We start from the raw sequence: 12,688 nt of genomic DNA on the forward strand, positions 1-12,688 counted from the left end.
TAAATGTTCTAAATGTTGCTTATTGATTCATGAATGTTAAAATGTCTTTGTTCAATGTATTTCCATCGTGCATAATGGATGGTATCTCTGCATATATACAATCCCGTCTTACTGAATCAGATCTCTACACAAAAAAACGTAACTAATAACCAGTCAATCTAATATCAATATTGCATTGAATTTCAGATACTGAATATCAGATACTTTAGAAATCAATTCTGAAATATATACTTTGTATTGCGACTCCAAATAGTTTTTCGAGTTCCCACTCATGTAAGTGGTGGAGCTATTCCCGCCAACCCAACAGGTCGTATTCTATTATTCTTCAGCCAAAAGCCTTCTGGCACAATGTCCGCTCTAATCTCCCTCTGTAAAACACTATCGATCCACTTTCCACCTGCAAGAACAACCGTCGCTGACCAGTCCGCCTCTGCTGATTGCCATCGTGGAGGAATTATTAAGGGTGCTGTGTCATAAATGCGTGTGTTACTCATGTTCACAAAAAGGTGCAAGTTCCTGTGTGCCCCTCACTGTCTTCCAGCCGACCCTCTGTCCGCTGGTCCAAAGAGCTGAAGGCCTGTGCCAGGTTGTCTAGCGGTGGGAGTTTGACAGCCAGCTTTAAGGTCCTGGGTTTTCGACTACTAGACCTCTATGAAGCAGACGCGTATCCCAATATCTACTCCTTAATGTCCCAACACTTGTGGAGTGTTGAAAAGTAATGGAGTGGGTCACCAAGAACTGTCGTCGATCTGGAGATTTGTTGGATAAGATGTAAATATGGACACCCCCCAATGCCCCAAAAATGAAGCATTTTGATCGATGATAATGGACGGGGATCAGCTCAAACAGGGTAGTTTGGTTTTCTTTTAATCGATCTACAATGCACTAAAAGAAAATGTACATCTAAAGTCCCTTAGTGCGAATGCCAAACGCCTCGGAAGAAACCCTGCGAGGGACCACCGAGAGAGGGACCACTCCCTCCGGGGCTGGTTCAGAAGGATCGACCGCGATGATGAATCCTATCCCTCTTCCCTCCCTCCCTCCCTCTCCCCCTCCCCCTCTCTTTCCCCCCCTCTCTGCAGCCAACCCGACGGGCGCCAGCCCCAAGGGCTACCCGGGCACGTCGGAGGTGTTCCGGGAGTCCAGCAGCACCACGGGCATGGTGGTGGGCATCGTGGCGGCCGCCGCCCTCTGCATCCTCATCCTGCTCTACGCCATGTACAAGTACCGCAACCGCGACGAGGGCTCCTACCACGTGGACGAGAGCCGCAACTACATCAGCAACTCGGCCACGCAGGCCAACGGCAGCGTGGTGAAGGAGAACAACGTCAAGCCCAGCGCGCCCGCCAAGGCCTCGGGCAAGGGCAAGAAGAACAAGGACAAGGAGTACTATGTGTGATGTTCCTCTCTGTCGCTCTCTCACTCTCTCTCTCTCTCTCGCTCTCTCTCTCTCTTTCGATCTATTTCTCGCGCTGTCTCTCTGTCTCTCTCTCTCTCTCTCTCTCTCTCTCTCTCTCGCTGAGGTGCCTGTTCCCCACGTCAGCGCCTTCGTCGCCGGAGGGGGACCAGAGTCCACTCTTTGACTATCCGGGGGACGAGACGCACGTCAGAAGATCCTCGTGTGTACAGTATAACAAAAATACCAATTATTACGTCTTTGTTCGGTTTTTGCGTTTTTTTTTCTCCTCCCCATTCCCCGGATGATGGTTAAGATGAATGGAGACTATATGGACAATGCTGCGCTAGACTCCATTCATGGAAACAATGGGATGGGATTTGCACTCGGACGCGCTGACGAGACTGTGAGTCAGACGGGAAGTGCAATACCGACTAATAGACAACATACAATAGCTATCTAACACCCGTCCATGATACATCTCCTTGGACTCATATGATGCGTTTCGATTACCCGGTTTCTGGCGGGGCGAAGGAATTACCGGACGTTTCAAGGAACTCTCAGCATTACAAAACTTAATGTCCTCATTAACATTGCCTGTGTTTGTGCTGTTGAGACTTTTTTTCTATGAGCAAATGACACAATGCATATATACGTGAATAAAGAAAAAAACGCTAATAATATACTTTGGATGAAGAGCAAAATGAAATTAAAAAAATTATCTGTATGGTAACAAAAGGAAAAAAAGGTCAAAAGATGGAATGCCAACCCAGCAGAAGGTTTCGAAGAATCAGCCAATCAATGAGCACTCCAAAAAGGCAGTTATGGCGGACAAAGGGACTCAACATTACTGACTGAGCCGATTTCAATGCAACCTTCACTTTAACCAGATGAACATGTCCATTGTGCCAGTATGAATTCAGGGGGGCCTTCGATTTCGACAACTCTCTGTGTGAAATCAAAGTTCTTTCTCCAAATTCCCACAGATGAAAACCGATCATTTTGAGGGAAGGGTCATGCACGCAGAATTATATTATTACAGTACATATGTTTATATACAGTTAAAAAAAACACATCTAAATGTGCTTTATGGACTGTGAACAAAGTGGTGTTTTCTAGCCTGTTGTATAGATGATGCAAACTATAACTGCTCCTCCACCCATTTTTGGAATAAAACCTAGAAAACGGACAAAAAAGACGAAGTAAGTGTTAAGTGTTGCTAGACCTAGACGATTTTAAGACATCTGCGATATATATTTTTCTTTATTTGGATTCTTCAATCCGGCCTCCTCGCCCTCCTCCCTCTCCCTCCTTTTTACATTTGTTCCTGCATAGTTTTTTATACGGACCCTTGAAATAGACCACCCCTGGGCCCATTGGGGGCCCAAAACCCATCCTTCTACAAGTTAAACAGGCTGTCGTCTTGGCCCCTGTTCTAAGGATACCGGTAGAACCACTGCCTCCCAGCTCAATCCTGATGGAAATACCTACATATGCGAGAGAGTGACCATTAAGAATGTGTGCGCAAAGTTGTCGGATGATGCCAACGAATGATCTTGACCGTGACTGTGTTAACTTGCTTGTGTGTGTGTTACAAAATGGTATTACAGTATCTATGGATGTCCATTGTATGCTTGGGTTGAAGAAAAAGATAAAAAAAAATGGTTGAGGCAAATAGTTTTAAGTAAGTCTTCATTTCAACTGTCCTCTGTCCATTCCTTTGTTCCTGTCAATCAACTCTGCTTATCTTTTTTTAATGAAAACTGTACTTTGAGGAAAGTGATTATCAAACATAAATGATAATGATTATACATTCTTTGTTTGCTGTTTTCTTTCTTTTTTTCCGTGTTTTTATGTTCAAATGTAACACTTCTTAAATGTCATCCGAGTGCAATTTATTATAAAAAAAATAGTTTTTAAAAATCTAATGAACAAACAAATAAAATATTACTTCAGTGAATCCCATGTATTTCTATGATGAAAAAACAAAACATCAAGGTAATATGCATTACTTCTCTTCTAATGCCCCACCTTGTAGGATATAGAGTTACATTGATTCCCCTGTTCCAGTCGGTTTTACTTTCAGGCTCCTTGAGTTGCTATTACAATAAAACACCTAAACATGTACTCAGTGTAAGGTGGGATGCTTGAAAATTGGTGTCTCAGGTCGGTTCTAGTATTACTAAGTACTTGGCTTCATGTTCTCATATACTTCCAGCCAAAATAATATTGACAGTTGGAATATCATTCCTTCAGGGAATTCCACGGTACCATGTCTGAAAGCTTTATCTAGTACCACGTTTCACTAGAGCTGTGTAAGACGTGTGCAGTACAATTGAACACAGAAATAGCCTGACCCTTATCTTTAATGGTTTGGAGGCATCTTTGAATCTTCTCTTCAATGAAAAAACGTGGTCCCCAAAGGAAATAACAGGCAGCCTCATTCTCTAACCTTAATTTGAAGGATTTGGCATGTTAAAAGTATTATATGTTACTTTGACACAGAGCGTTAAAAAGGGATACAGCGGTCCAAATTAACAATATCAGAACCGCAGCTGACGCGGGTTGCCAGGTTAAGAACACTGGACATCTGTTTTTTCACAAAGATGAGCCAAGTGTAATTCTATTTTGACAACGGCAAGCGAATAAGATTCCTACACTGTAAGAGGATCAGCTAATGTCTACATCTGCAATTTATTTGTTGCCTACAAATATGAACAAGCTCATGTGGCCTCCATCCTGAAATCCTTCTGCGCTTTCAGCTGTCTCCCTCTTTCAATTAAAAAACATTAACCCGTGTTTTAGTACGGCAGTAGATCCAGTTTGTTGGCTTGCTTCCACGCTGCAGCACGCTGTGTTTGTGTGCCGTTTTGTTTATATCTGGCAACCCGGGGTACTCGGACCCTGGAGAATCCTAACACAGGCTGAAACAAACACAAATGGTCAAGCCATGAACAGAAATCTCAAAGGACTGCTACTGGTTGTAGCATTGTTGTCAGAACAGCCAGTATTTTAATCGACCATGTTTCTTTAATCTCTGATGACATATTACGGTCATTATATGATTTGTTACAGTAATGCGTTATCTAAAGATCCTTCAAAATGTAAGGTCAATGAGCTTAATGAATTCCACCTGGATTGACCTTAACTTAAGGGATAATGTACAGCGAGCCGGTCATTATCGCGAATAAACCGCTGACTGATGCAGAACACTTATGGGAAGCTGTGAGGTCTTAAATCACCCTGGCTCCCTGTACAATGATCATACTAATGACACACCTATTAACTAAAGAAATGCTTGACTTTAAAATGATCACATTTATTTTGCAAAAAAAACCTGTTAGTGTCTATGGTTTGGAATAGAATCTTTTCAGAGAATTTTCATTGCAACAGTCTGCTATTTATACCAGCGGCTTGTTGTACAGAAAAAAACAATGCATGCGGTATTCATCAAATTGGTATAATCCTTTACAAAAGAAGAAACCATTTATTCAAATTGATATCAATGTTCTAGGTATACCCATAAAGTAAGTAAGTAAGTAAGTAAGTAAAATTTATTTATAAAGCACATTTCACACAGCTTTCACTGACCAAAGTGCTGTACATAATAGTGATATAAATAAAATAAAATAAAGTAAAATAAAAATAAGTAAACAAATAATTACAATATGAGACGAGCAACAGTAGGCAGACAGATCAACAGAAAACAATGACAACAGGAACAGAGACGGCAATGACAACAAGAGACATATACAGAGTTACAGATGGAGCAACAGCCGGAGGGTTAGGAAGCTGGGAAGGATAGAGTGAAAAGGTGAGTTTTGAGCCTAGACTTAAAAACAAAGATGGACGGAGCTTTTTTAATGTCCAGGGGCAATTGGTTCCACAGCCGTGGCGCTGCAACTGCAAAGGCTCTGTCACCTTTTCGCTTGAGCCTTGACCGAGGCACATGGAGGAGAGCATTGCCAGATGATCTGAGGGACCTGGGGGCTTGGTGTGGATGGATAAGGTCAGAAATGTAACTAGGGGCCTGTCCATTAAGAGCTTTAAAAACAATCAGTAAAACCTTGAACTGAATTCTAAAATTAACAGGAAGCCAATGCAAGGAGGCAAGAACTGGTGTGATGTGGTCATGTTTTTTAGTGCCCGTCAGCAGTCTTGCAGCTGCATTTTGGGCCATCTGAAGGCGGTTTAGTAGGGACTGGCGTAGGCCTATGTATAAGGAATTACAATAGTCCAGCCGTGATGTAATGAAGGCATGGATGATTTTTTCAAGGTCTTTAGGAGACAGGAAAGGTTTGATTTTGGCAATTACGCGTAACTGGTAAAAACAGTTTTTGACAGCAGCACAAATTTGCTTGTCAAGACAAAGCTCTGAATCAAGGATGACACCAAGGTTTCTAGCATGGGACTTGACAAAAGGTTCAAGGTTATCTAGGTTGCTGACAAGAGTGTGTTTTGATCTGGGAGGGCCAAAGATCATGACTTCTGTCTTATTGCTGTTTAACTGAAGGAAGTTAGTTGCCATCCAGCCTTTAATATCCTCCAGACAGTCCAGGAGAGGTTGTAAAGAGTCCTTAGACTTCAGTGGAAGATACAGCTGAGAGTCGTCTGCGTAGAGGTGGAATGAGATGTTATGTTTCCTGATAATGTTCCCTAGCGGGAGCATGTACAGGCCGAAAAGGACTGGTCCAAGGATGGACCCTTGTGGGACCCCATAGGAGACAGGAGCAGTGGATGAAAAGAACTGACTGATGGATACTGAGAAAGTCCTATGTTTCAGATAGGAGCTGAACCAATCGAGGGCTGTGCCTTTAATACCAACCCACTGTTCAAGGCGGGTCAGAAGAGTGTTATGATCCACAGTATCAAAGGCCGCACTAAGGTCTAATAAAACCAGGATAGCATTTTCACCAGAATCTAATGTGAGTAACAGATCATTTGTCACCTTTAACAAAGCCGTTTCAGTGCTATGGAGAGTTTTAAAGCCTGACTGAAGAGGTTCTGATATTTCATTTAAATCTAAAAAAGGTTGCAGTTGTGACAGGACAACTTTTTCCATCACTTTAGAAAAAAAGGAAGCTTAGAAATGGGGCGATAATTTTTTAGACACTTAGCATCCAGGTTGTGTTTTTTAAGCAGAGGCTGGACGACAGCATGCTTAAAACATGAAGGGACTGTGCCAGAAGCTAGGCAGGAGTTAATGATGTTTTGAATACTTGGGCCAACTGTATCAAAAGTGTCCTTAATGATATGGGAGGGGACAACATCATGAGGGGAAGATGTGGGTTTCATATGTGAGACTATCTCCCTAAGCTCCTCTAAAGAAACTTGTTTGAATGTGTTAAAAATGACTGTAGCACCTGAACAGCCAGGCGTAATGTCAGATGGGGAGGGGTTAAACTGGGATCTGATGTTTTCAATTTTCTCAGTGAAAAATTTTAAGAATTTTTCACAGATGTCAGTGGATGCGTCAGCATCTGGGGATACATGGGGGTTGATAATGGAGTTTATGGTACCAAACAGAATTTGGGGTCTATGGGAATTTTTATTTATAATATCAGAGACATGTTTGGTTCTGGCTTTTTTGGCTGCTGCCTGATAAGTTACCAGTGCATTTTTAAAAATGTCAAAAGAAACAGTAAGATGGTCTTTCTTCCATCTTCGTTCAGCTTTCCGACAGGCCTGTCTAAAAGAGCGGGTGGGTTCATCCAACCACTGTTGGGATGTCAATTTGGGCCGCCTGTATTTAAGGGGGGCTACAGAGTTTAAGATGTCTGAGCAAGAGGAATGAAAGAGGGAAATCAATTCATCTGGGTTGGAGGGAAGCCGATCAGCAGTTGAGAATGCAGTTTTTTTGAACATTTCAGAGAACTGGATTGCAGTGTGGGAGTTAATATAACGGGAAAAACGGCCTGGGGTTTTAACTGTACACATGGGGTTAGATAGAGTGATATCAAACACAATAGGCATGTGATCAGAGAACGATGCGTCCTCGATGTTTAATTTGTCAATAAAAATCCCATAGGAGAGAATAAGATCAAGAGTATGTCCGAGTACATGAGTAGCCTTGTCTATGTGCTGGAGAAGACTGAAGTCCCAGTTTGCAGGCCTTGGACTTTTTATTTACCGACCACCAAACATTGGAACTTTCCCGAGATGAAATGTGACAGTTGCATCTTCTTTTGAGAATGTTTTAACCAAAAACCTTTTCTTTCGTTTTCTTTCATGCATGCTTACATACAAAACACCAACAGCATTTGCTTGTTCTTTATCAACAAACACAACATATTTTTCTTCTTTAAAAAATGGCTCCTCCGAGACATCTTCAGTGGCATAGTTATAAAATAATTATCCATAAGCTCCATCACTTTTCAAGTCTCTCAAAACACCCATTTTACCAACTTGGTATGTATGCTACGTAGGGTAAGTTGTATGAAAAATGAGTGGTGATATAAATGATTAATCAAGACTTTTATCATTTACACAAGGAGCTGAGAGAGGAAACTGTAATAACATTCAAGTGATAGCCGTGTGGAACACTACACACTCCGAGAAAAAAACCATTAACCTCATCACCTTCATTTAAGTGTGCAAATTACCAAGACTATTCAAGAAGATTATGAACAATGTTTCATGTTTACATAGATTTCAGATCTGACTACGGCTCAGATTCATACGCTACTTTAATAATCAGAGATATGTTTGTCACAATTGCTCTGGTCACAACAGAAAAATAAGTATAAAATATGCATAGGCTAATATTAATTTAGCCTTTACAAGCCACACTAATTCAAACCACAGATTCATGACAGTATCGTCTTGTGTTCGAGTAACCCAGCATTGTTTTAATAAATTCTGTCACGGCAACATATAACGCATCCTGTTTTCCAGAGAGTGGCAGGCCACACTGTGAGTAAGCGACTTTTGTTGACTGGTGTGTGGGTGCCAGTGCATTAGCAGAGCTCTGTGTCTATGTATGGCCTCGCCCCAGGACATTAAGTTTTAGCAACCTGCATGTCTGTCAAATAGGCATTAAGAAACTTGAACTCAGCAAAAATTACCCCAAATGATTGGGCCTGCAATGAGGTATCCTCAACATGTACCTTACACAGGCACTTCTTTTGCAACCCAAAACAATATGTTTGCATCAACAAATACACATATACACACATTTGAAGTGTCATCCTAATAGAGTCTTCTTAATAGAGCTCCTTTCAGGAAAAAAAACTGAAAGCATATAATAAAAGATAGTATAAATATAATAGAGAAAGCTCATGATTAAATCAAATCAATTTGGCATCCCCACTAAATCCAGAATGCAAAACCTTAGGGACAAGGAAACTTCATTTTAGCATAACATTCTTCTCATAACAACAGTTTCTCCATTCATCTCATCTTACTTTCATCTTCCATTTCCATCTCCATCTCAAACACATACACACACACGCACACACAAACACACACACACACACACACACACACACACACACACACACACACACACACACACACACACATTGTAGTTCTCTTACTTGTTAGGATTCACACAAGGCCACCTCAGTGGTTCTTTCTGAGCGAGATTGAGAAGTGTCCCTTTTATTTTGATACACTAATGCAATTACACTTTTCTCCAATAACACAGTTTGCCTTTTCAAATGTCTCTCTGCTGGAATCTAAGACAAATTCTTAGTTTTTTTGTCCTCAAACTGTGCATTCGACTGGATCAATGTCGTTTATTTTCTTTGCTTATTGTTTACAGACTAATCAAATTTCACCGATGGTGAAGGTCAGAAGAAAAACTATTTTGATAAAGAAATTAATATGTAAATATATAAACCACATACTCTTTGTCAAGGAAAACCTTTTTTAGGATGTCCTTAAAGGCTTAATGTGAAAACAGCTTAATGAGGCAAAACAATATTTAACTCAAACCTCGTCCGCCAAGGGACTTCATTTTATTGAATATGCAAAAATCTACCAAAAGACTGCTTAATGTGGCCAAATTACCTAAAAAAAACTCTGAATAAGTTAACATCCACACCCGTTTCATTCCATCATGTGGACATGCTATGAAGAGAGGCAAAATAATTTGGGAAATGCTAAATATGCAGGCATCAGAGGTATGTGAGATTCGCTGCTGAAGATTGAGTCCAAAGAAAATCAGTAAGCAGGTGAAGCAACGCTTGACATTCCCTTTAGACAATATACTGAAAGAGCTTCATGTGAGTCAATGGCGTCTTACTGACTGACTGGTGTGGAGGGCATCTGAAGGTTTTACCCTGCGCAACTGAAGCCCAAAACAATTATATTAGTTTGAATCTAGCTCAAACAGGGTTGATGGGCCCTTTAATAATAATGTGATACTTTACCTTAAGTACAATTCTTACAATGTAAGTGCCCTTCAAATGTTTTTCACTTATATTTTAGGAAGATTACAATTTACAAGAATAAATCGTAAGATTATTATTATTATTATTATTTGCACTTAAGATGTAGATGTATTCATTTAAACTAAATATAAAAAATGCTAATCCAAAATCTGGAGATTCTCAGTCGGGTCAAAGTTCATTTTTCTCTTTGTTTGTTCTCGTATTCAATAATTTATTCAAAATTGAATCGGGAGCGAGAGAAGTAAAAGTACTCGAGGGCAGTTGGCCTGGTAGTCGCTGCACCTCCCCTCGCCTGTCAGTCCTCCAGCCAGCGAGGGCATAGGTCCCCGCTCCAGGTCCCAACCCTCCAGCCGAGAGACGGGGGAGGGCCTGGGAGACCGAGGAGCCGGCACGGGCAAGGGCACCAAACACAATCTCCACGCGAAGTCGCCATCGATCACATCTTGACAACTCGCGCCTCTCATTGCCGTTTTTGCTTTATTACAAGTTACATTTCCTCCTCACATTAAAGCGTTTACCTCGGCCCACCTTCCTCCGAGACGGCGCGCTTCAAACGAAACATTGAAATGGAGGCATCAAGGTGACAGCTTGGGTTTATTTGCAGAACTATTCTTTTTTTTTTTTCTCTCCCTGGTTGCATGTGTGAAGTTGGCTTTCGTGTGACTTCTAAGGACGTTGCAATACACTGCAGAGTTGTTGAACAGAAAGTGTTTTGTTTGTTCTGTTGGCTAAATGTTAAAAGGACAAGTGTCTGTTTTACTGGGGTCGTCCGTTGAGGATATAAGTTCATGTTCTGTTTTAAAGTCACGCTGAGGGAATGCAGCGTCTTACTTCACTGTGTTTGCCTCGTAGCTGTAAGACAAGAATAAGGTTCACCAAAAATAGAGAGCTAAGTCTATTAATTGTCCCCAAGCAGGTTTTAAGCAAACACAAATTGACTCGTAAGTGGGAAGTTATTTGAACTAAATTCCCCGATCTGATGAATTCATGAAGATTAAACGCCAATTTGTCTTCTCCTCGATAGGCATACAAATACAAATAATTGATTTAACGTCATGAAAAATTACAGTTTGCTGTCAGTTATTTTTCCAACCGTTATAAATCGTTGACCATTTAGTTGCCTCAGGCTAGACAAATTAATAAGCACCTACACGAGACACGGCACGACAGGGCGCTGTGTGGAGAAATTAACAAACAGGAGCGATTGGAATTTGAGCATGAAAACACATCTTTAATTCATGGACATCACTCACTTTTGACAAAGTAACGTTTTTTGGAGAACTGACGGGTAAGCCAACCAATTGACCGAATACATTCTCCTGTTCTAATCATCATCTTTAATCATAACCGAGCTCTACGTCAGACAACTGAATAAAAGTCTCCTGGATTCAGGCAATGATAAGTAACAACAGCAAGGGGCGGAATTCCTGAGCATAGTTCCTGGTTCGTTACGGAGATATTAGACCAAAGGGAACTCATTCACCAGAGTAGGAAGAGTTTCATAAGGAGATTTGAATGCGTGTATTTATACAGTGGTCAGTAGCAATAGTAGGATGGTTTAGGGGATTATCACGCTTCCGGGTTCCGGTGCCGGGATTTGTCTTCGTTGTGCATGAACACTTCCGGCGCACTTCAACAATGGCTGAAACAAAGGCTAGGGCTGTTTCCCAAAGTGAAGGCTGCAGCCTTGCTAGGACGCGTCCTTGCTAGTCGCGTCCTATGGAGATGAGACTAGAGTGCTAGCTCGAGTGCTTCCTAGCGTTTGTAACGTCGGACTTTGGGAACGACTTGGTAGTGTGGAAGCGCTTCCGCTTCCGCCTTTTAATACTGCGTGACGTGTCCGCTTGTAAACACATGTGCGCTTATGAATAAAACATGGCAGCAATCAAGCTGATCGATATTTATTTGACTTTTGTCTGTTATGAATGCGGTCATGTCTCTTTCGCATGGAGCCTCTTTGGGGAAGTCACAAAAGCTTTGTTGTGGTTGATCTTTATTAAAAGGAAAATCCATTCAATTTTTATAAAACTAAGTGAAATTGTCTGAGAACTTAATTCATGCATCACATTTACAGTACGGTTGATTAATATTATGCAGGGGGAAAAAGACAAAGAAAGATGATAAACGTGTATTTATTTGGATATATTATTTAACTGATCTGATTCATTCATTCATATATGCCTACAATCTACCAGTGCTTTGAACACATAAGTATATCACATAAAATACAATTAAATACGTTCATTAAAAATTACAAACATTGCAAATGATCGGTTGTGCATTAATTTTACAACATTGGATAGTGGCACTATCCCTTCCACCGGTAAACAAATGTTTGTGCGCCACCCTAAGGCGCACAAAAGCCTCCGTTTGCTGGGCTGACCCTAAAAAAAACGATTCAACACAAACATAAATAGGTATACATAAATAATTTAATCTTGTGAGCGAGTAAATTGACATTGGTGACAGTGGTGTTTAACACCAGCTACGTCCATGCAAAATATAGCAACGTATCATTAAGTTGCAAAAACGTTTGAAAAGTGGCACAGGTCTTTAGGCTTGATTATTTGCATTAACATGATGAATCTATATCTATGATGAATACGGCACAAAATATTTCTGAAAACTAATATAACTTCACTTCGTTTGAACTGCTCTGCCATTTTCAAGAACCCGCCCAGTGAACGCAGAGGATTGTGGGTAGTTTTGGCTCGTCTAGGATGCAGCGATGCGTCCTTGAAAAATCTTGGAATTCTCAAAAACAAAGGACGCAAAAATGGCGCGGCTTTCGAGTGTCCCCAACATTGGAACAGTGCTTGTCGGCGTTCTATGACGTAGCGTCCTTAAAAGGGCGGCCGTTGAGCATGCTTCCTTGACATTGGGAAACAGCCGGGATGTC

At 41.1% G+C, this 12,688-nt stretch overlaps 1 protein-coding gene across 1 annotated transcript in view; it reads left to right on the forward strand.

The window, feature by feature from the left end:
• Nucleotides 1-3,356, forward strand: part of nrxn1a (neurexin 1a) — a 175,429-nt gene extending 172,073 nt beyond the window's left edge. Inside the window, exon 19 of the mRNA XM_060073818.1 lies at nt 1,083-3,356. Coding sequence (XP_059929801.1) covers nt 1,083-1,399 — 317 coding nt within the window. The 3' untranslated portion in view covers nt 1,400-3,356. The remainder of the gene's footprint in view (nt 1-1,082) is intronic.
• The last annotated feature ends 9,332 nt before the right edge of the window (nt 3,357-12,688 follow it).

This window comes from Gadus macrocephalus, chromosome 15, assembly GCF_031168955.1.
Source record: "Gadus macrocephalus chromosome 15, ASM3116895v1".
Taxonomy (NCBI): domain Eukaryota; kingdom Metazoa; phylum Chordata; class Actinopteri; order Gadiformes; family Gadidae; genus Gadus; species Gadus macrocephalus.